Here is a 25072-nt window from a genome sequence, read left to right on the forward strand (position 1 = left end):
AGTCCCATTTTATGGGCAACTGAAGTTCATGTAGATGGCTAGCCCAAGGTTTCACAGTTTTTAATAGCAGAGCTGGAACTATAACCCAAGTCTTCCCAAGTTCCACAGGTCTTCATTCTGCCATGCTGATTCCCAACTGCTCATAATTCACATCATGATTTACTCACTAGCAAAACCAAGAAAGCAGAAATGGGAGATGAGGCCAGTGCCCTCGGCCTCCCTCAACACCCCCTATCCCCATGAGGAAATTAAAGCTCAGAGAAATTTGAAACAACACCTTACCTTAAAACTCCAATTCTTACCTGAAACATCAATTCTTTAGCATTAACAAGCAAAAGAACATTAACGGTTTGTATAAAGACACATGTGCTCAGAACTTTTTCTTTCTTTTTTTTTTTTTGCTTTTAGGGCTGCACTTGTGGCATACGGAGGCTCCCAGGCTAGGGGTTGAATCAGAGCTACAGCTTCCAGCCTACACCACAGGCACAGCAACTTCAGATCCTTAACCCCCTGAGCAAGGCCAGGGATCAAACCTGCAACCTCATGGTTCCTAGTCAGATTCATTTCTTTTTTTTTTTTTTGTCTTTTTGCTATTTCTTTGGCCCGCTTCCGCGGCATATGGAGGTTCCCAGGCTAGGGGTCGAATCGGAGCTGTAGCTGTAGCCACTGGCCTATGCCAGAGCCACAGCAACGCGGGATCCGAGCCGCGTCTGCAACCTACACCACAGCTCACGGCAACGCCAGATCCTTCACCCACTGAGCAAGGGCAGGGACCGAACCTGCAACCTCATGGTTCCTAGTCGGATTCGTTAACCACTGCGCCACGACGGGAACTCCCAGATTCATTTCTAATGCACCACGATGGGAACGCCCCCAGAACTCTCTTAATAAAAGTATCAGAAAAGTGTCTTTTTTGTACTATAATAAGTAGACAGCAAACTACCGGACTTCTTAAGGCCTTGCTCCACCCCATACAATGGTCTCTATTTTATGCAAAGGTACTGGCTGTGGGACATCATCTATGTGGTTTTCACTAGCATGACATGATTGAGTGTTAGAGATAAGTAAACCACCTCCTTCATAAAGGTATTAACATGACATTATTATTATGGGCCTGCAAAAGCTTAGAAATGTTTTCACTATAATCCATCCTGTGGCAGTGAAACCTGTTTCACTGGAATCTGACTTGAAAGAGCACATCAAGTTTCAACACAAATCTTTTGGAAAGAGTACATTTCTTCTGATATGAACAAAGACTTTTTAAAACTTGATATACATATTATAAAGCCTAGTTTTGCAAGAGTATTGCAATTGGGTGGATTCCAAACGCAGGTTTGAACATGATTAGTTCAAGGTCTTTTTACTTACATGGATTAGTCAGCCTGTGAAAGAGGCCTCTGCCCAGAAGCTCCAACCTGTAAAAGTGGTTTCAGTTAGTCTAATGCTGTTCTCACCTGGTTAAAAAAAGTCTTTCAGTCCTTGTGATAACAACGTTAGGAGCTTGCCTCCCTTCAAATCTCTAAAGAAGTCAATATAGAGTAGTAAGTAAGATAATATTGATTTTGTCCATTCAGAAAACATTTATTGAGCGTGAAGTCACTGCGGATATCAAGATGGATCAGAAATGGATTCTGCCCACAAATACTTTAGCCTGGGGTGTGGATGTGGCACAGCTAATTAGTGGCATTATGGCTGACATCTCTGTTGAGAACTTAAGTACAGCATTTTGTGTTGTGGATCCACATTGATCTTTAGGGTACAGACCCATAAACAGGTGGTGTTGGGCTGCATCCCACAGGGCCAGCTCCAAGACAGAAGAAAGAGCCTGGAGTCAGCAATAAAGACATCAGTGATTTAGCCGGTAGAGGGAGCTTACATGCCTGAAACAAGGTCCTGGAGGGACATCCCACTGTGTGCAGCCACTGGCGGGCAGGACATGCTGGCAGTCTTGGCTCCTAGGGGGTTGGAGAGGATACCAGTTATAGGGGGCATTGACTGCTGGTGGGCTCCTCGGTTACCAGGGAAACTAGCAAACTGGCATGGCCCCCAGCACACCTTTTATAAGCTATCAAGGTGGCCAAAGTTAGAACAATCATTAGCTGGGCCTAGGGCAAGCAAGCAGGAAGGTCAGTCACTGGTCAAGCAGGGTGTAGGTGAAGCAGGCACTGGTCAAGCAGGGGATGTACAGAGAGTAAGAGAAGAGCCACCTTGGGTGGCCTGACCATAGAGGTGACATGTGGCAAAGCTGGCATTCTGGTATAAAAGTTGAAAAGTTTGGTTGGTATTTTCTCATTGTTTTCACTACTCCTCCTGTTTGCAGCGGAGGGATCTTTCTTGGCAATTCTGGCAACCCTCCCAGGATCTGGCCCTTAAGAGATTACAGACCTTTTAGTCATCAGATGGTAACCCATCTCCACTGAGAGTGTTAACTGGTACAACTTTGCCACAGTGACATGTAACTTTGAATGAATGATTTAGCTTCCTTCCGCTTTCCCTCGCCTAAGAAACAATCAGATAAGGATAAAAACATGTACATGCATCTATATGAAAAGATCACAAACAATTTAAATGTCAAACAAGCAGGGTATGGTTAAATAAATTATGGAAATCTTTATGATGTAATACTATACAGCCATTAAAATGATGCTTCAGGAAAACAAAGGAAAATATTCTATATGCTGTTGTAAAAACTGCTTACAAAACTGTAACATGGTATCAATTACATTGCGTGTATATTAATGTTAGTGTGTATACAGAGAAAGATTAAAAAAACAGAAAGACTCAAATATTAATAGTGGTTATCTCTGGGTGGTGAGAATATAACAGAGTTTTCTTCTTGGTGGTTTCCTTGTATTTTCCAAATTATCCAAATTGTACACGTATTTTTTGCAGTATTTAAAACAAATATATTTTCAAAAAGAAGGCCCCCAAAGTGGCCTAGCTCTTCCTATTCTGTAGCTTTTTTTTTTTTTTTTGTCTTTTTGCCATGTCTTGGGCCGATCCCGCAGCATATGGAGTTTCCCAGGCTAGGGGTCTAATCGGAGCTGTACCCACCAGCCTACGCCAGAGCCATAGCAACCATAGCAACGCGGGATCCGAGCCGCGTCTGCAACCTACACCACAGCTCAAGGCAATGCCGGATTCTTAACCCACTGAGCAAGGCCAGGGATCGAACCCGCAACCTCATGGTTCCTAGTCGGATTCGTTAACCACTGTGCCAGGACAGGAACTCCTGTAGCTCATTTTGACAAAGAAGTTTCACCAAACTCCCCAAAGGCTGGAATGGAAGGCTATTTTCGTGATTCCAACTGTGCCAACTCAAAACATTACTCACAGAACTTGTATCTAGAGGCAAAGGAAAGAGTCACTTACCATTCTGTCTGGGACACACTCACCAGGAGCTGCAAGGAGACTGTGACATCTTCTTTCGTTCATCAGAGGTTTTAAATTATGGTTTCCCTGGGGCCTCATGAGTAATGCCAACGTCTTTTCCATCTCTTCAGTATTCTAGGTGGCCATGCGCAAATAGGATTGTTGATGGCCTTCAGGGGCGCTCCGTGAGTTATGGGAGAGGCCGGCAAAATAGGCCCTGTTTGGAGACAGGACATCATATCACTCAAGAATTCAGACTCTGGGAGTTCCCATCGTGGCGCAATGGAGAAATATCCGACTAGGAACTATGAGGTTGTGGGTTTGATCCCTGGCCTTGCTCAGTGGGTTAAGGATCCAGCGTTGCTGTGAGCTGTGATGTAGGTCGCAGACACCGTTTGGATCCCGCATTGCTGTGGCTGTGGTGTAGGCCGGTGGCTACAGCTGATTCGACCCCTAGCCTGGGAACCTCCATATGCCGTGGGAGCGGCCCTAGAAAAGGCAAAAAGACAAAAAAAAAAATTTAGATTCTGCAGTCAAACAGACCTTAGTTAGAACACCAACACCAAAATGTACTAATTGTGTGACCTTGGGGATACATTATTTAATCTCTTTTTGTCTCACTTTTTTTAAATTGTGTACCACCTTTGTTTATTTTCAATTTCTTCATCTGTCAATTAAACATAATAAAATATACCTATAAAGTAATATCTACCTAAATAATAATTTTTCTATGAAGACTAAAAGTGATAATGCATGTTAGATACGTAACACAATGCTGGCACAGAGTAAGTAATCAACAAATACAAGCTGTTACAATACTTTGATAAGCACAATAAAGGGATAAATATAAGGGTCATGGGAGAGCTAAAGGCACAATTACTCCTGGCTGAGAAGATCACAAAAATATTTGTAGAAGGAGAAAATTTAGATATTGTAAAATGTAGGATTATGTCATTTTAGGTGGTGGCATTGTACAAGTGGTTAGGAAGCTATAGAAAACAAGTGTTGAACAGTTTTTCTAGAGCGTCACATGTAGGAAGAAGTTTTTAGGAAACAAGAATGCCGAGTAAAGAAGTTTAGTCTTAGCATATGGATAATAAGGACATGTTTCATCTATTTGTCCTAACTCATCCCCAAATAATTTTTGTGATATTACACAGAAAACTCTTTTAGCAATTCACCTGAGCATTTGCAGAAGTACCCCCATCTACCCATCTCATGACCCTCTAATTGTCTACTTAAAACCAAGTTTTAGCCATTGGTAGGCCAAAGAATCTCTTGGCCAAAACATAAAGGGGTCTCCTGGGACAGAAGAAAAAACCAGAAATAGCAGAGTAAAACAAAGCATGATCCTGGGAGTTCCTGTCGTGGCTCAGTGGTTAACGAATCTGACTAGGAACCATGAGGTTGCAGGTTTGATCCCTGGCCTTGCTCAGTGGGTTAAGGATCCAGTGGTGCCGTGAGCTGTGGTGTAGGTTGCAGACGCGGCTCGGATCCCGAGTTGCTATGGCTCTGGCGTAAGCCAGCGGCTACGGCTGTGATTCGACCCCTAGCCTGGGAACCTCCATATGCTGCGGGAGCGGCCCAAGAAATGGCAAAAAGACAAAAAACAAAACAAAACAGAAAGCATGATCCTTTCACATTATGGCTTTATAGACACTTGAAGGCATCAAGGGCTACGAAAAAAGCGAAGTCATGCTTGGCCCTGATGAACCGGATCATCTCCAGGATAAACACTTAAATGACATTTAAAAAATAGATGCAAGAGTTCCTGTTGTGGCTCAGTGGGTTAGGAACCCATCATAGTGTCCATAATGATGTGAATTTGATCCCTGGCCTGCTTCAGTGGGTTAAGGATCCAGTGTTGCCAAAAGCTGCAACTCAGATCCAGTGTTGCAATAGCTGCGGTGTAGGCCTGCAGCTGCAGCTCCAATTTGACCCCTAGCCAGAGGACTTCTGTATGCTGTAGGTACAGCCAAATAAATAAATAAAAGAAAAATCTTTGTGACCTTGAGGTAGAACTTCTCAGAGAACAGGAAAAAGAACAAATCATTTAAAAATTGATAATTTGAACTTTATCAAAATTCAAACTTTTTGCTATTTAAGAGACATAAGAAAGTGACAAGACAATCATAGACTAGAGAGAACATTTTGTACATAGCAGGCAAAGGACTTGTACACAGGATGTATAAAAAATTCTTATCACTCAAAAGAAAAGCAAACAACTCTTAAAAATGGACAGACACCTCATCAAAGAAGATTATGTATATAACCACTGTGTTCAACATCATTACTCACCAGAAAAATGCGCATTAAAACCATAAGATACCACTACATATCCACCAAATTAATAAGAATGACAATATCAAGGACTGGGAAGGATATAGAGGAAAACTGAACTCTCATGTATTGCTGGTGGTAATAAAAAAATATGGTACAGCCACTGGAAGTGATTTGATAGTTTCTTACAAAGAATAAACATTCATTTGCTATACGAATGGAGAATTCCATTCCTAAGCATTCACCCAAGAAAAACTGAAACGTATGTCCACACAAAAGCTTGTCTATAAATATTCATAGAAGTCTTATTCATAACAGCTCCAAACTATAACCAACCCAATTGTCTATTAACAGGAAAACAGATAAACAAACTATTTTATACCTGTACAAGGAAATACCTACTCCACAATAAGAAGGAAAAAACTACATATGCATGCAACAACATGGATGAATATTAAGAAGTAAGTTTGTTTAAGAGTACATACTGTGTGACTCCATTGATACAAAATTTTAGGAGTTCCCATCATGGCTCAGTGGAAATGAATCTGACCAGCATACATGAGGATGCAGGTTCGATCCCTGGCCTTGCTCAGTGGATTAAGGATCGGGCATTGCAGTAAGCTGTGGTGTAGGTCATAGATGAAGCTAGGATTTGGCATTGCTGTGGCCGTGGCATAAGTCAGCAGCTACAGTTCCAATTCAACCCCTAGCCTGGAAACCTCCATATGCTATGGGTTCAGCCCTAAAAATCCAAAAAAAAAAAAAATTCTAATGAAAGCAAACTGATCTACAGCAACAGGAAAGAAGTTAGTGTTTGCATGGGATCGAGGAAGATGGGCAAGTGACTGCAGAGGGGGGCTAGGGAACTTCCAGGATGATGGAAATGTTCCACGTCTTGGTGGCAGGGGTTACATGCAACTGTATATTTTAAATGAATGCAACTTATTGTATATAAATTATGCCCCAATAAAACATGAGTGAGACTATGCATGCCAGGTGCAATGCGAAGGACTGGTGGAACACACAGATGATAAAATATTACTGCTTCCTAGGCTTCACAGTAGAAAATGATATATGCATGGTGTTCAGTAAAGGCAAAAGTTTTCTTTATGCTGCCCCTCATAATTCACCTAACAAATATTTTCTAAAGTCCTATTAGATGCGAGGCATTTGGCTCAAAGTGAGGAGTACAAAGACAGGCAAGCAACCTTCACAAGGTCCCTGACCTTAGAGAGCCTCCAGTTGCCAGGGAGATGGCAAAGTCAACTACAAGAGCCAATGATGATTTCTGCGACTGAGAGAACATAGGATGTCAGTGAAGTGCATTTGTGTGGTTAGCAATGACTTCCTGGAACAAGTAATATCGAAGCTCACATCCAAAGAGTAAGTTTTAGTTAATAAAAGCAAAGCTGTCACCCCAGAAATGCCCCCTCTCAGTTTGAACAGCGACATCCAATATGTTCATGTATGCTGTTTTGGATGAAGGCTTCCACAATTAACCAGTTTTTTTCAAAGTTTTTCCAAACTGGGGGTAATGTATCCATATTTTCAGTTTAATACCAAAAATATACATGTATGGGAGTTCCCATTGTGGCACAGTGGTTAACGAATCCGACTAGGAACCATGAGGTTGCGGGTTCGATCCCTGGCCTTCCTCAGTGGGTTAAGGATCCGGTGTTGCCGTGAGCTGTGGTGTGGGTCGAAGACGCGGCTTGGATCCCGTGTTGCTGTGGCTCTGGCGTAGGCTGGCGGCTACAGCTCCAATTTGACCCCTAGCCTGGGAATCTCCATATGCCGCGGCAGCGGCCCAAGAAATGGCAAAAAAACCCCAAAAAACAAAAAACAAAACAAAAAACCATGTGTGTTAACCAAAACCCTAGTAGTTTCATGACTGACATTCTTACCCAACTATGCAGCTAGGATCTGGTGTTGAGTATTATAACAAGAGTATAACAAGTTATAGCTTGTTATACACTTTAGAGTTTATACTTTAAACCTTGTTTTACATAGTGTAATTATGGATTTATACATTTACTGTGAAATAATCTGATGCAATTAATTACACTGTCAAATCAGGAAAAAAAAAACAGAAAAAATAATAGTCTACATATAAATATGGTAAAAGTAGTCTTACTAAATCTAGTCCCTCCTCTAAAAGAGAGTAGGGGACAGTTCTGGAGTTCCCTGGTGGCCTCATTGCTAAGGGTCTAGAATTATCACTGCTATGGTCCGGACACTTCTACAGTCGAGGGGTGTGGCCAAAAAAATTAAAAAAAAAATAAAGTAGTTCTTAGTGAAGAGTGTTTTCCTTACCCCAGGGTGTTTGGAAATCCGAGGGACGGTTTCGTGGTTGTCACAGTGATTGGAAAAGCTATTTGCAATCGGAAATTAAGGCCAGGGATGCTAAATGCCCAGCAATGCTCAGAGCCATCCCTCACATATAGAAATTACTCTGCCTTCATTGCTAATAGCTTCCAAATTAAGAAATACCATCCGAAGGTCTCCAATGGCCTTTCCAGATCTAAAAGTTTGTTATTCAATCCTATTATTCATTTGAACTGGTATTGCTTTAGTATTCTAAATGTCAAATATAACAAGCAGACAGCATCAGCCAACTAGGGATCTGCAGTGATTAATTTTATGTGTCAACTTGGTTCAGCAATGGTACCCAGATATATGGCCAGACAGTATTCTGGATTAAACATGTGAGGGTGTTTTGGAGGAGATTAACATTTAAATCAGATTGTCCTCTATAATGCAGGTGGTCTTCAATCAACCAGGTGAAGGCCTGAAAAGACAAAAATTGCCCGCAAGAGAGAGGGAATTCTGCCAGCAGATGGCCTTTGAACTTGAACTACGAATTTTGAACTTTCTGGCCTTCATAATAACAAATTCCTTAAAATGACAACATATACATAGAGACACATATATTGTTCTGGAGACCCCTCACTAAGATAGTATCCTCGTTCTTTAACATAATATTTGCAAAACATGAAGTTAAAAGAAATGACACATTTACCCTAGATATAGATAGCCATGGTCTCATTATTAAGTGCACACTTCAAGTCTTAAACATTTCAAGTGTCTGAGTTTTAGACTGTCCCTAAGCATTTTAACTGAGCATGTTTTGCTCTGGACTTTTAAACTCATGGGCACTGTGAGGAGGGTAATCATATACTTTTGATCCATTTACACTTAACCCATCGAAATATCTTTTCACAGTTGTCACTCTGATCCTCCCGAATGCTTTGGCTCTCTCCAGTCCTTGTTCTAAGAACCGGAAGTCACCTTTTGCTCTCTCAAAGAAATGAAATAAAGTAAGAAATCAAGTTGGAGTAAATTCGAAATGCATGATTTGTAATTTAGTTCCTACTCCCTTTTTAAAAACATATTTATTTTTACTTATCACATCTTCATTAGGAAAAACCGCCTTGTACCTAAAATCTATTGAAGGTTCTCTCTCAGACATATTTTGAAATATACACATATCTTCAAATCAAAAGCAAGTGATTTTTCTATCAAGTATATTTACATTAAGTATATTTCCTTTCTTGCCTTGGTTATATGTACCGATAATGGATTAGTGCAAATCCAGTAAATGCAAGTATCACCCATTTTGTTGTTTTTTGTTTTGTTTCCCTTTAAGTGCCTCATGTTGTTTTGCAAAGTCCATGTAATTTGATCTATGTAATTATCCTTTCAATGCAAAAACTTCCCATGAGTTACCTTATTCCAACAAAAACAGCACTATCTGATCCAATAGATTAATACCTCTGAGATATCATACAATAACAAACCAATAAGGACACAGGAAAAAGGAAAACCAAATATTGGCAAGGAAATTAGACATGCAATTTTGCACCTTTAAGGTGCTAACTCACATTTTTAACTTAAACATCAGGACGGTTTTGGCACTGACTTTAACTTATGGATTGTAGTGAATTTGTTAAGGCTGTCTTTCAGCCTTAACAAATTTAAAGAGTATAAATGTCTAAAAAGCTTAAGTGTTAAAAAAAAAAAATCTTCCTGTTTCTCTGGCTTTGATAGCTAAACTTTTATTTCAGGATTGTACATTTATCTCTAACTTTCCAGACCCTAAGACAATGACAGTTAATTAACCTAGCAATAATTTTAGTCTATTTTTCAGAGAATTGGGCAAATGAACTTATTGAACAATGCATCAGACAAAACCTGGTCTTCAAAAAGTAATGTACTTAGAGCTTGAAATCAAAATTGGATATATAAGTGGTTTTTTTTGGGGGGGGGGGAGATGAGTGAGAATTGTTTATCTGATTGCTTTTTAAATTAAAATAACCTTTTTTTCCTAATCCCAAAGTAATACATGTTTATTACCAAAAATACAGAGAAGCAGAAAGAAAGAAGTAAAGAATATACTCAGGGTCACCCTTCCAGAGCTAAACATGTTGGCAATTCAGTGGGAAGCCACATGGTACAGAGATGAAGAACTCAGGTCCCAGAGTTAGGCTGTGGGCATTCAGACCCAGCTCTACCACATATCATCTCTATGAGCTAGTGATTTACTATCTCTCTCTCCTCTTCCTCATTTATAAAACAGAGTTGCAAGGGTTTGTGAAAATTATGAGGTAAGTCATGTAATGTCCCTGGAATTCATTGAAGCAAACTTTCAATCAATATTAACTTTCAACTTTCTGGATTCTTTTTGTCTTAACATTTTCATCTAGGGACATAGCTGGGTTTGATTCATATTTGAAAAGAGCACTGAGTGTCTCAGAAAATAGTCACTATATACACACTTGCTTTTTAGGGCTGCACCCACAGCATACAGAAGTTCCCGGGCTAGGGGTCAAATCAGAGCTACAGCTGCTGGGCTATGCCACAGTCACAGCAATGCCAGATCCAAGTTGCGTCTGCAACCCACACCACAGCTCATGGCAACATCTCTGTTTAGACCCACTGAGTGAGGCCAGGGATTGAACCCCCATCCTCATGAATACTAGTTGGGTTTATTTCTGCCATGCCACGATGGGAATTTCAATCAAAATACAGTTTTTTCATACTTTTTAAAATTGTAGATAAAAATCTTGTTATTCCTAAAATCAAGCCTGGTGATTTTAAAGCACAAGAAAACTTTTATTTCAAAAAATGAAATAAATTCATCATTCGACAATTTTTCATGCATTAACAATTGTTTCAAGCTTGTCCACACATATTGTCTCATATGATGCTCATATAAAACTTTTTTGAAAGCACAATTAGAATTATCTGCATTTCTTGCACTAATTCTTCCCTCAGACCACTGATAGACCATTGTCAGGTCCACTTGCCCTTGAAGAATATAATTGGGGAGAAGTAAAATTTCATGTCCCCCTGATTAACATTAAAAGTTAAAAATTTCACCTGCTTCTCGTATTTTCCCTATCTTATCTAGAGATACCTTCTAGGGAATCAGCCAAACTACAAACCTGAGTCACTCTATGCCCCTCTCTTTATCGCACACATTCCAAGAATTACTGAGTCCAGTTGATTGTAGTTCTTACATCTCCCTAGAAACAACCCTTTGCTTTCCATTTTCATTGGCACTGCCTTAGTTCAAAAGTGCAGTGTTACATTAGCCTTGAAGTCCATCTCCCTGCATCCAGTCTTAGCCACTGACATCTACCAAAGGGAAAATTCTTTGAGTTCCCATTACTTACAGACTAGTGACAGTGGGCTTTTCATGATCTGGCCTTTTCACAACTAACAAGACACCTATTTATAAGCCATACATCAAGTATTAAAGTTTTACTGTGAAATATTCCTCCAAGGTGACTAAAATACAAATGTCCACTCTTTAGGGCACTCCCTTCTTATTATCAAGGAAACCAGAAAGTTGAACTAGCAGTCAAGGCTGTAACTGATCACAGTAAACTTCTTTTACCCACAATAGTATGCTTTTCTAGTGTTTGGAATACAGTATTCATGTCCACTGGGTTGTCTCTGTCTCTCGGACTCTATTAGCAGTCAGTCGTCAATAAAAATTTATTTTCCGAGCTAATTCCTCCCTCTTTTGAAGCCCTCTTACATTTATGCCAAGTCAAAATTATTCATTTCCCCTACAGCCTATCCTGGATTGGTATTTTGTGTTGGGTATTTCTACTATAGGACACATTAGTATTTTTGTTACTAAAATTATTTATGAGTTGCTTCTTCTAGAAAGCTGCAAGTGTTAGTGATCAAAAGGACCAGCACTTGGGTCAACAAGATATGGGTTTGAACTCTGATTCTTCTATTTACTTCCTGAGTAGCCTCTGTCTAGTCCCTTAACCTCTTTAAGCTACTGCTCCCTCATGCATAAAATGTAGATAATATAGTACTGGCTTCATAGAGTTATTAAGAGGATTAAATGACAAGCTGCATGGAAAACACTTTCACAGTACACAAGACACATGGAAAACACTCAGTAAAGTAGATCTTACAGATCATCAGTGCATTCAGCATGGCGGTGAGGAATCTTGTGTCTGGGTTGGGATCCATTATACAGCCTTGCTTTTAGTCTTGGTGGTTTATCTACATTGAAAAGCAAGAGCACTTTCTCTTTTAAAAAAGAAACAAAACAAAAAACACTTTGCCTATTATTTAGTGAACACACTTTCTAAGACTGCTAGAAATACTCATTTGGTTTACTTTTGTCTTCCCCTACCAGACTGTAAGTTACTAGAGGAGGGGCCTGATGTTTTAGTTATTTTTCAATCCTCAGCACATAGAAAGTGCCTGGCACATAGAAGGTACTTAAAAAATATGCCTACTGAATGAACAGATAAATTTCTAGAAACTGTTCATAGGATATTTCTGAATTTACCATTTAAACCAGTGGTTCTTGAAGTATCGTTCTTGAATCAGCAGCTTAGGCACTATTTTGAGTGTGTTAGAATTGCACATGGCCCCAATCGAAAAATGGGCAGAAGACCTAAACAGACATATCTTCAAAGAAGACATATGATGGCCAATAGGCATATGAAAAAAATGCTCAACATCACTAATTATTAGAGAAATGCATATCAAAACTATAAGGAGGTAACACCTCACACAGGTCAGAATGGCTATATTAATAAGTCTACAAGGAACAAGTGCTGGTTGTAGAAAAAAGAATCCTTCTACACACTGTTAATGGGAATGCAAATTGGTACAACCACTATGGAAAACAGTATGGAGTTTCCTCAGAAAACTAAATACAGAACTACCATATGATCCAGCAATCCCATTCCTGGATATATACACAGACAAAACTACAATTCAAAATGATACATGCACCCATATGTTCATAGTAGCACTATTCAAAATAGCCAAGACAAGGTGGATCCAAGATGACGGCAGGGATATTACTGAGTGATCTTAAAACAGTGACTGTATCCTCCAAAAAGAAAAAAAAAAAGAATCTGGCTTACTGTTAAGGGAAGGTGCTGCTTTTGAAGCAGGAAATAGGAAAGAGGAAGGCTGTTCATTTTGGCCAAACTTCTCATGACTTGGAAACCAAGTAAAGCAAAATTGAATGGATTGATTCATCTCTCTTAAGAGTCCTACTCCTTTCGCGGCTCTAAATATGCAAAAGATATCTGCTAAATACTTTATTGGGGAGATGGGATTAAGATGGCAGAGTAGAAGGATTGGAGCTCACCTTCTTTCATAAAAGCAACAAAATTACAATCAACTGCTGAAAAACCTTCAACAAAATAGGCTGCAAACTATCAAAAAAGATATCCTACTCTAGAAGACAAAGGGGAGGCCACATCAAGATGGTAGGAGGAGAGATTACGTGGTATAAGCAACCCCATACATGCTGGGTGGGCAGCCCACAGAGTGGAATGTAACTATAACACAGAGGCTCACCCACAGGGTGAAAGTTCTGAACCCCATGTCAGGTTCCCAGGCCTGGGGATCTGCAACTTGGCATTGAGGGCCAGCAGGGCTTGTACACAGGAGCTCCATAGGACTGGGGGAAGTGGAGACTCCACTTTTGAAAGGCACACACAGGCTTTCAGCTGCACTGGGTCCCAGGGCAAAGCAGAGACTCCATAGGAATCTGTGTCAGACCTGCCTATGGTTCTTGGAGGATCTCCTGGGTAAAAAGTGGGTAACTGTGGCTCATTATGGGGAAAGGACATTGGATACAAGGTCCCAGGAATAATCATCAACTCCTCTAGAAGTGCCAAAAAATCTGGCCTCACCCACCAGGGCTGAGAAGCCCCAGGCCAAACAACAAACCAGGTGGGAACACAGCCCCACCCATCAGCAAACAGGCTGCCTAAAGACCCCCCAGGTACACACCTGCCTCTAATCACACCCAGAGACAAAGCCCCACCCACAAGAGGGATAAGAATCAGCTCCACCTACCAGTGGGCAGGCACCAGTCCCTCCCATCAGGAAGCCTGCAGCAAACCTCTACACCAACCTCAGCCACAAGGGGAGCAGACATCAGAAGCAGGAGAGGCTACAACCTTATTGTCTGCAAAAAGAAGGCCACATCAAAAAATCTACACAAAATGAAAAGGCAGAGAATTATGACTAAGATAAGGGAAAAAGAAATAAAAATAGAAAAACAACTAAGTGATCTGGAGATTACCAACTTCCATGAAAAGGACTTTGGACTAATGACAGTAAAGATGATTCGAGATCTTGGAAATAAACTGGAGGCAAAGATTGATAAATTACAAGAAACATCGAGCAAAGAAATAGAAGATTTAAGAATTAAGCAAGCAGAGGTGCAAAATGCTATAACTGAAATAAAAAATTCACTAGAAGCAACCAAGAGCAGAATACAGGAGGCAGAAGAATAAATAAGCGAGGTGGAAGACAGACTACTGGAAATCACTAACAAGGAACAGGAAAAAAAAAAAAGATTGAAAAGAAATGAAAATAATCTAAGAGAACTCTGGGACAAGATAAAACACACCAACATCCATATTATAGTGGTGCCAGAAGGAGAAGAGAGAGAGAGAAAGGGCCAGAGAAAATACCTGAAGAGATAACAGCCAAAAACTTCCCTAACATGGGAAAGGAACCACTCACTCAAATCCAAAAAGCACCATGAACACCTTATAAAATAAACCCAAGGAGGAATACACTGAGACACATATTAATCAAACTGACCAAAATTAAAGACAAAGAGAAAATATTGAAAGAATCTAGGGAAAAGAAACAAGTAACATACAAGAGAACCCCAATAAGGTTATCAGCAGATTTATCAGCAGAAACTCTGCAGGCCAGATGGAGTGGCATCATATACTTACAATGATGAAAGGAAAAAACCTCCAACCAAGATTACTATACCCAGCAAGGCTCTCATTCAGATTCAAAGGAGAAATCAAAAGCTTTACAAACAAACAAAAACTAAGAGATTTCAATACCACTATACCAGCTTTACAACAAATACTAAAGGAACTTCTCCAGGTGGAAAAGAAAAGGCCACAACTGGAAACAAAAATATCACAAATGACAAGGCTCACCAGTAAAAGCATACATATAGTAAGGTCAGGAAATTATCCACACATAAATATGCTACCAAAACCAGAAATCGTAAGGAAGGTACAAATGCAGGATACTAAAAATGCACATGCAATTAAGAGGCCAACAACTCAAAACAATCTTGTATATATATAGACGGCTATATCAAACCTTCATGGTAACTGCAAACCAAAAACCTACAATAGATACAAACACAAATAAGAAAAAGCAATCCAAATACAACACTGAAGATATTCATCAACCACAAGAGGAGAGAACAAGAGAAGGGAAGAAAAAAGACCAACAAAACCAAATCCAAAATAATTAAAAAAATGGCAATAAAACATAGGTATCAATGATTACCTTAAATGTAAATGGACTAAATGCCCCAACCAAAAGACAGAGATTGGCTGAATGGATAAAAAAATAAGACCCATATATATCTCCCTTCAAGAGACCCATTTCAGTTCTAGGAACACATACAAATTGAAAGTGAGAGAATAGGAGAAAATATTCTATGCAAATGGAAATCAAAAGAAAATACTCATATTATACAAAATAGACCTTAAAGACTATATTATAAGAGAGAAAAAAGGACAATACATAGTGATCAAAGGATCAATCCAAGAAGAAGACATAACAATTGTAAATATACACCCAACATAGGATCATCTCAATATATAAGGCCACTGCTAACAACCTTAAAAAGTCAAATTGACAATAACACAATAATAGTGGGGGACTTTAACACCCCACTTACAGCAATGGACAGATCATCCAGATAGAAAATCAACAAGGAAACACAGGCCTCAAATGCTGAATTAGACCAAACGGACTTATTATATATTTATAGAACATTCCATCCAAAAGTAGCAGAATACACATTCTTCTCAAGTCACACAGAACATTCTCTAGGGTAGATCACATTCTGGGCTATAAATTGAGCCTTGGTAAATTTAAGAAAACTGAAATCATATCAAGCATCTTTTTTGATCACAATGCTATACGACCAGATATCAACAAGAAAAAACTGCAAAAAACACAAACACGTGGCGACTAAACAACATGATACCAAACAACCAAAGGATCGCTGAAGAAATCAAAGAGGAAAGTAAAAAATACCTAGAAGCAAATGATAACAAAGACACAACAATCCAAAACCTATGGGATTCAGCAAAAGCAGTTCTAAGAGGAAAGTTTATAGCAATACAAGCCCACCTCAGGAAACAAGAAGCTCAAATAAACAACTTAACTTTACACCTAAAGCAACTCAGGAGAGAAGAACAGACAAAACCCAAAGTTAGCAGAAGGAAAGAAATCATAAAGATTAGAGCAGAAATCAATGCAATAGAAATGAAGAAAACCATAGAAAGGATCAATGAAACCCAAAGCTGGTTTTTGAAAAGATCAACAAAATTGATAAACCCTTAGCTAGACTCATCAAGAAAAAAATAAAGAGGACTTAGATCAATAAAATTAGAAATGAAAAAGAAGATACAACAGAAATCACAGAAATACAAAGGCTTGTAAGAGATTACTACGAGCAACTATATGCCAATAAAATGGACATCCTAGAAGAAATGGACAAATTCTTAGAAAAGCACAATCTTCCAAGACTAAACCAAGATGAAATAGAAAAGATGAATGGACCAATCACAAGCAGTGAAACTGAAACTGTGATTAAAAAATTTCCAAGAGGGAGTTCCCTTTGTGGTGCAGCAGAAACGAATCCAACTAGTATCCATGACGATGCATGAGATTTAATCCTTGGCCTCGCTCAGTGGGTTAAGGATCAAGCATTGCCATTAGCTATGGTGTAGGTCACAGATGCAGCTTGGATCCTTTGTTGCTGTGGCTGTGGCACAGGCTGGCAGCTGTAGCTGTGATTCAACCCCTAGCCTGGGAACTTCCATATGCTGTGAGTGTGGCCCCAAAAAGAAAAAAACCAAAAAACTTCCATACAATGAAAGTTCAGGACTAGATGACTTCACAGGCGAATTCTATCAAAAATTTAGAGAAGAGCTAACACCTATCCTTCTGAAACTATTCCAAAAAACTACTGAGGAAGGAATGCTCCCAAACTCATTCTATGAAATCACTGGCCACCATCATGGTAATATCAAATCCAGACAAAGATACCAAAAAAAAAAGAAAATTATAGGTCCCTATCACTAATGAACTTAGATGCAAACATCCTCAACAAAATACCAGCAAACCAAATCCAGCAATACATTAAAAGCTTTATACACCATGACCAAGTGGAATTTATCCCAGGGATGCAAGCCATCTTCAATATCCACAAATCAATCAGTGTGATACACCACATTAGCAATTTGAAGAATAAAAACCATATGATCCTCTCAATAGATGCAGAAAAAGCTTTTGACAAAATGTAATAATCATTTCTGGTAAAAACCCTCCAGAAAATGGGCATAGAGGGAACATACCTCAACATAATAAAGGCCATATATGACAAACCCACAGCTAATGTCATTCTCAATGTGAAAAGCTGAAAGAATTCCTGCTAATATCAGGAACAAGGATGTCTGCTGTCACCACTACTATTCAACATAGTTTTGGAAGTGCTAGCCAAGGGCAATCAGAGAAGAAAAAGAAATAAAAGAATCCAAATTGGAAAAGAAGTAAAACTATCACTGTTTGCAGATGACATGATACTGCACCTAGAAAATCCTAAAGACTGTATCAGAATACTGTTAGAGCTCATCAGTGAAGTTTGTAAAGTTGCAGGATATAAAATTAACACACAGAAAACAACTGCATTTCTATATATTAACAATAAATGATGAGAAAGAGAAATTAGGGAAACAATCCTATTTACCATTGCATCAAAAAGAATGAAATACCTAGAAATAAACCTACTTGAAGAATCAAAAGACCCGTACTCTGAAAACTGTAAGATGCTGATGGAAGAATCAAAGATGACACAAACAGATGGAAAGATATACCACACTCTTGGATTAGAAGAATCAATACTATCAAAATGACTATACTACCTGAGGCAATCTACAGATTCAATGCAATCCCTATCAAATTACCAATGGCATTTTTCACAGAACAAGAACAAAATATTTTAAAATTTCTTTGGAAGCACAAAAGACCCAGAATAGCCAAAAGCCATCCTGAGAAAGAAAAATGGAGCTGGAGGAATCTGGTTGCCTAATTACAGACTAAGAAGACAAAATAATAATAATAAAAATAATGGCACAGGAGTTCCTGCTGTGGTACAGTGGGTTAAGGACCCAGTGTTGTCTTTGCGGCAGTGCAGGTTCTATTCCTGACCCAGGAACTTTTATATACTGACGGTGCAGCCAAAAAAAAAAAAAAATTTGCACAAAGATACCACACAGGCTAGCAGCAGCCCTGGCCTTGTACTTCCTCTTCATAATACCTCACAGTTGTAATTTAACATTTGTATGTGTGGCTAGTTGGTTAGTGTTGTTTCCCCCTCTAGACAGTAAGCTCTATGACGCTAGGAAACTCTCTAGTTTTGCTTATTATCAAGTATTTTCCACACCTAGAATGGTGCTTGGCACAGAGTGACTACTCAGTAAATGTTCTTAAAATGCATGAGACATTTCTTTTAATGCTGGAAGAATATTAGGCTTTTTGAAGATAGAGTCTGTGTCTTATTTTCCCTTTTTCTCTCCTCCCCCACACCCCATAATTACCATACTGCTTTGCACATAAATGATATTCAGTAAATTCCTCCTGATTGATTTAAAAATGTTCAAAAAAGCCATATGATGTTCTGTTCATAGAAAAATGGCTCTGCAAGCATATGATTATACACTGTATGAGTGATGATGAACAGCTGCTATTTATGAAGCAGAAGAGACAAAAAATGTTGAATGAATGAGAAATAGACTTCAACTGAAATGGTGTTTAATTTAGCTTTTGAAACTCATTTCCTGATATGAAGCTTACAAGATACTAGAAGACAATACCAAGGGTGGCAGTGAATTTTCTTCTTTATAAATAGATGATCTTTGAAAGTTTTCCAACACAGATCAACTGAAAGCGTTCCAATATAGACTTATTTGAAAGCTAAGGGATGTTTCTGGCTAGAGTTATTAACCGTTTAATATAAGGTAGATGTTTTAAATTTAATATTTATATTTAACTTTTTTTGGCTGTACCTGCAGTATGCGGAAGTTCCCAGGCCAGGGACTGAACTCAAGCCACAGCAGTGACCTAAACCACTTCAGTAACAACACCAGATCCATAATCTGCTGCGCCACAAGAGGACTCCAGATTTTTTTTAAAATAAGGTTTTTTGTAGGGGATTATTTTACAGAAAAGTTGCAACATTTCTCTCATTAACATCTTACATTGCCATGGTACATTTGTCAAAATTAAGAAATTGAAACACATGACTATTAATTCCAGACTGTATTTGTATTTTCCCAGTTTCCCCAGTTAAGTGCTCTTTCTGTCTCAAGTAATACAGGTTTTTCATGTTCTTCAGTGGTGTTTAAAAGATTGAGTGTTCCAAATATCAAGCTCTGTGAACAGAAATACATAAATCCCGGTCCTTCATCCTGATGCAAAAGTACTTTCTAATCAATCAGACTTGAACATGATCCCTAGCTCTGCCACTGTGAAGAGCTGTGTGTTTGGGGGCAATACGTTTAATTACACTAAGCCATTGTGTCCACATTTGTAAAATGCCGGTTGTAAGACCACTCCAATGTGATGGTTCCTGAAATTATTCACAGTAAAAGAATTCAATGCTAACAAACTTATAATTTTTAAGATTTTTAATAGGTAACTATACTGAAACTAATAACATAAAAATAGCACTCTAATTAGCATACCATATGGTAAATTAGAAGAGGGCTCAAAGGAGCTTGACTAAAGAAAAACTGCAGTGAGGCTCCTCTGAGCCCTGTTCTCAACTAGTCCTTATCCTTCCGCCTGCCTAGTTCAGATGTAGCAACAATTCTGTGAAATCAGTTTAGAAAGAATCCTCCCTCCATTCTTGATATCTGATAACCTTGGCAAGTCAGTTTAGGAAGAACTCCACCCCACCCTCCACCCCAAAAAACCACACACAAAATTTTTTAAGTTAAAAAAATTTTTAAATAATTATAAAAAGACAAACAAATGAAGAATGTCCCTACCCTTGATGTCTCCTCTAGTAAATTTCCATCCACCAAGCCCCCATAGGGGAGGAATGTCTCCTTCTACCCTCCCAGAATTGACAGCAGGGCCTATAGAATAAACTGAAAACAGCCAAATTAAAGGTATACAAATTGACTCATTTTTAGTATTATATGCACAGGGCCATTGCAGGGGGAAAAAGTGAATATCCCCCAAAAGCAATAATCTTTGATAGCTGATACCATCTCAGCAGGAGAAGGGGTAGGGGGACATACGCTGCTTAGGGGAGAGTAAGTCATTTTTTGGAAAGATGAATGAGCCCTTCGAATAGATGGGAGATGATGGCAGTTCATGACAAAGTTTGTCTGAGGGTGGTGTCAACTTCTGACTTGTAGCTTCCTCTTCTGTGATAAGAGCCAACCTTTCCCTGGTTGACCCAACCCCTGGGGAAGGGATTTGTGACAGTTCAGTTCCTTTTGGAGGATCTGTCTTTAGGGAGATGAGTGGGACTCAAAGAAATCTGTTTTTCAAGTACCTTCAGCTCAAAATAATATAGCAAAGCAGCATATTGCATGTGGCATGTCCTGCACTCCGTCCCCACCCCTACCCACCACTCTGCTCCTTGATTATAAATCTCCACCTAATCCTGCTGTATTCAGAGTTGAGCCCAATTTCTTTCTCCTCCTGTGACGGTCTTGACACTTATTACAACAGTCCTAAATGAAGTTCTTTTCTGTTCTCACAAGTGTCAGAATAATTTTTGTCTTTTTAGGGCCGCACCCGTGGCATATGGAGGTTCCCAGGCTAGGGGTCAAATCAGAGCTGCAGCCGCTGGCCTACACCACAGCCACAACAACACCACATCTGAGCCTCACCTGTGACCTATACCACAGCTCATGGCAACATCGGATCCTTAACCCACTGAGTGAGACCAGGTATCACACCTGCATCCTCATGGATACTAGTCAGATTCATTTCCTGCTGAGCCACAAGGGGAACTCCAGAATAATTTTTAACATTAGCAATAATGAATAAAACCAATTTCCATATATTATCCCTGACTCATCAGACACATTTAAAAGATATCTCTCCAAGTTTTAATAAAACTCTTTAAAAATATTTTTGCATTTTGGATAACATGAAGGCCGAAAGGCATTTTCCTTCCATATGTGTCCTTTACCCAAACGTTCAGCACTTTTCTAATTTTATGACTATAAGTGATTTCCACTTTCCAGCTCCCATTGAATCCCAAATACACAGAGTAATTTGGATTAGAAATGCCTTAGCTCATTATCCTTTTTGGTAGAGCTATATTTCATAAACATCCTTCTCAAGAGACAAGCGGGGTATGTTTGTTTCTGCACATGAAAATGTCATGCCAAACCACATCTTAGTTTCTCAGTGGTTGACTCTATACCAGTTTCATCTCTCTCTCTCTCACCAACTGAGTGCTTAGTAGTGCCTGGAATGCTAGGATTCCAACAAATAAATGCAATTACTATTATTAAGATATGGACTTTAATTTTTCAGCCTCCTTTTTTTTTTGTCTTTTTTGTTGTTGTTGTTGTTGCTATTTCTTGGGCCGCTTCCGCGGCATATGGAGGTTCCTAGGCTAGGGGTTGAATCGAAGCTGTAGCCACCGGCCTACGCCAGAGCCACAGCAACGCGGGATCCGAGCCGCGTCTGCAACCTACACCACAGCTCACGGCAACGCCGGATCCTTAACCCACTGAGGAAGGCCAGGGACCGAACCCGCAACTTCATGGTTCCTAGTCGGATTCGTTAACCACTGCGCCACGACAGGAACTCCAGCCTCCTTATTTTTGTCTTCATTGCAAAAAAAACTTATTCTGCCTTGCTTTTTGCTTTACCTTTTCTCATTCTCAACAGAATCCTCTCCCTATCTCCAAAAGAAAGAGTGATTTGCAATCCTCAGTTAATGAAACAGATAATAATATTCTCTATGTTAAAGCATCATGCAAAAGTAGTTCAAGTACACTAGAATTTAATAGATGGGGCACTCTCAACTGTTTATCCAATAGGCTATGTAATGAGGTTTAAAAGAGAAAAAAAAAATAATATCACGCACCTTTCTTTTTTTTTTCTTAGTTGTTCATTTAGTTATGTGGCTTAATGACCCATCTAACAAATTCACCAGGATCACCAATTTATTTAGCATCTGTCAAGCGCCCAGATTTTGGTGAAATCTAACAGTTTTGTGGCCTGCAACTAAAATTTTATTGTATCGGATTTGCCGTCACTTAAGTCTCACAGTTTCAAACAAAGTTGGAGATGACCATTGATTTTTGGGCCTTGGCATTGTCCAGGGCCTTGATAACCCTTTAACAGTTAAAGGAGTACTTTGAGCTGTAACTCACTGTAGTCTAGGATACTATAGTTTTAGGATATTCTTACTTAAACTCTTCCCAATAGTAGCACCAATTGGACGAGGATAATCATTCATCGCAATAAATATTCACCAGAATAAATATTCATCAGAAAAAATTATGACGCATTCAGGGACTACGATTTGGTACCGCTTTGAAATCCTTCTTAGGCTACGGAAACCCGGTGGAAGACTACCTGGTTCAGCAAAGACTTCGAAGAGGCGGGGCTTGGAGGAGGCGGGTCTGGACAACCAAGCGCGAGAATACGCCCCGGCGCATGCGCACCTATGAGCGGGTAACTTCCATTTGTTAGGCAGGGGAGGCAAGTGAGAAACAGTCTACAGTTTTAAATTTCTATTCTCACCCGAAAATGAGATTGTGAACAGGTCCATGAACAATTTGAGAGCGTTAGCCTCTGAGGTTAAGGTTATGGACACTTGCCATATACCCCTAAATCAAGAGGTGACTTCTCATCTCTTCCCCCGTCCCCTAGGATATTGGTGGTCTCGTCCATTCCACAGACTTTCGAGTCCTTGCAGCGGGTCGGGGATCGAAGGATTGGGCCAATTGCGACTGAAACGTCTTTGGAAAGAGGAAGGGGGTGAGGGGGCATCCTTCTGAGTTCCGCCTCTCTTTTTTCGACGCGGTCGTGGGGAAGGGGAACGTACGAAATACTGCCCTTGAAAGCCAACGGATCACACCTCTCCGTGCAAACTGCCGGGAGGGCGGCGGGAAAAGGGCAAGACGGGAGTGGGTAAAGGGAAGGATCCAGGAAGCCGCGCGGGAGGGCGCGCGCGCGCGCGCCCCTTTTTCAGCAGTGTGGCGGGGGTCGCACGCACGCCCGCCTCGGCGGCTGGGCGCGGTTTGCGACAGTGGGGGGAGCGGTGGAGGTGGCGGCGGCAGTGGCAACTTTGCGGCAAGCTCCGGCCGGGCTTGCTTGACGGCGGTGTGGCGGAGGCCCCGCCCTAGGCGGCAGGAACCTGGAGGGAGGCGGAGGAATATGTCCGAGAGGGAAGTGTCGACAGCGCCGGCGGGAACAGACATGCCTGCGGCCAAGAAGCAGAAGCTGAGCAGCGACGAGAACAGCAACCCGGACCTCTCTGGAGACGAGAATGTGAGTGCAGCTCTGAGCAGTTCAGATGGGACTCCGGAGTGAAAGTTTTAAATTCTTTTTAAACTGTAGGCGTGGGGGCGGGCTGGTGGCTGTGGGGGGAGGGAGAGGTGTCACCCTCTACTCAGGAAAACGCGGGCGTGGAGGAGAAAATCAAACTTGTTTCTAAGGGGGTTTTGAGCTGGGGCCGAGAGTGAACGGAAACTTGGCGAAGGAGGGTGGTTTAAGAGAACGAGATGGCAGAGGGTCAGAGGGGTCTGCTGTGAGATCCTTTTGAGAGGATGGGGAGTGTTCGGGCCTTTGGGAGATTTTGTCAGAGTGCAGAGCTGAGACTCTAGTAGTTTAAAAGGCAAGTTAGAGGCTTTTCTAAGAAAGTTGGAAGGAGGGGCTAGCGTGTTATGGAGTTTTAAAATGGAATTTAGGGACCGTGTCACTCTTGGAGACTTCTCACTGTCCAGGATGGGAGGAGTAGATCTCAGACCTAAGACATTTAGACGACTCTTTTAAAGGGGCATTTGTGTCTGCTCTTATCTTGTCCGTGGATAAGGGGTGCGCCTGACAGTCGGATTCTTCTCAGGAGGAGAATTGAGAGGGTCGTCTACTGACTTGGAGGAGGAAACGATCCTTGAGGAAGGAATGAGAAGGGAGTTACTCTCTTTTAAGTTTTCACTAAGATAAAGGGGCGACCCCTGGAAGATTTTAGGCCAACTGCGGTTAGATCCTTTTAAGTAGGGGCTCATGGCCTCGCATGTGCAAGGTATTTTGGAATTAGATTTTTTTTTTTTTAACTCTAAAGTGGATCTTGGTAATACTCTAGTCCGTCCCAACAGTTGACCCCATTGTATTTAGGTGAGACTCCGGTAACAACCGAATCGACGTTAATTTTCAGCTTCAGGTTTTAAGTGTATATCCATTAAGGTCAGCAAAATGTCTTGACTTAAAGACGGTACTCTAAAATGTGAACCTTCCGGGGAAAAACATCTGATCATCTTTTTAAAAATCTTCAAAATGTTGTAGAAGGGTGGGTTAAGTTCTTCGTTTTCTCAGTTTGGCCAGTTTTTAAGGATAAATGTTATTTCTTATACACCCCGTTCCTAAATTCTACCTCATTACCTCATCGACTGAAGCATATATATGGTATGGTGTCACGACCAAAATTTTCACTGAACAGATGGGAAAGAATCCTTTTTGCAAATAGAAGAAAGATATTTGGGGGATTTGGACTTGAAGTTTCTGGAAGGCTTAGGTGCTGAATGTTACTTTAAATCTTTTTTTTTTTTCCTGTTTGTGCTTCCCAGTCTTAGGTATTGGGACCTAACATTTTGACCCTCTTCATTCC

The 25072-nt window shown here is 40.3% G+C and overlaps 1 protein-coding gene and 1 long non-coding RNA gene across 9 annotated transcripts in view; one reads left to right on the top strand and one right to left on the bottom strand.

Moving 5' to 3' along the window:
• Positions 1–1368: 1368 nt before the first annotated feature.
• Positions 1369–23171, bottom strand: LOC125110766 (uncharacterized). Of its 2 annotated transcripts, none has more exons than XR_007130703.1 (4): positions 22819–23171; positions 3396–3589; positions 1877–1955; positions 1369–1415 (listed from the first exon to the last, which is right to left on the bottom strand). It is a non-coding gene; the product is annotated as an uncharacterized LOC125110766 (long non-coding RNA). The 2 variants fall into 2 exon arrangements; XR_007130704.1 differs by having other exon boundaries at positions 1375–1415; positions 3373–3589.
• Positions 23134–25072, top strand: part of EED (embryonic ectoderm development) — a 34407-nt gene continuing 32468 nt past the window's right edge. For 6 of the 7 annotated variants that reach the window (XR_007130702.1, XM_047752338.1, XM_047752335.1 and 3 more), the window contains exon 1: positions 23494–23736. Coding sequence is in view for 6 of the 7 variants with exons in the window: in XM_047752338.1 (XP_047608294.1) it covers positions 23623–23736 (114 nt within the window). In the remaining variant the exon portion in view is untranslated. Of the gene's footprint in view, positions 23737–25072 lie in introns of all 7 variants that reach the window. The other variant, XM_047752332.1, reaches the window with a different exon arrangement.

This window comes from Phacochoerus africanus, chromosome 11, assembly GCF_016906955.1.
Source record: "Phacochoerus africanus isolate WHEZ1 chromosome 11, ROS_Pafr_v1, whole genome shotgun sequence".
In the NCBI taxonomy this organism is placed as follows: Eukaryota; Metazoa; Chordata; class Mammalia; order Artiodactyla; family Suidae; genus Phacochoerus; species Phacochoerus africanus.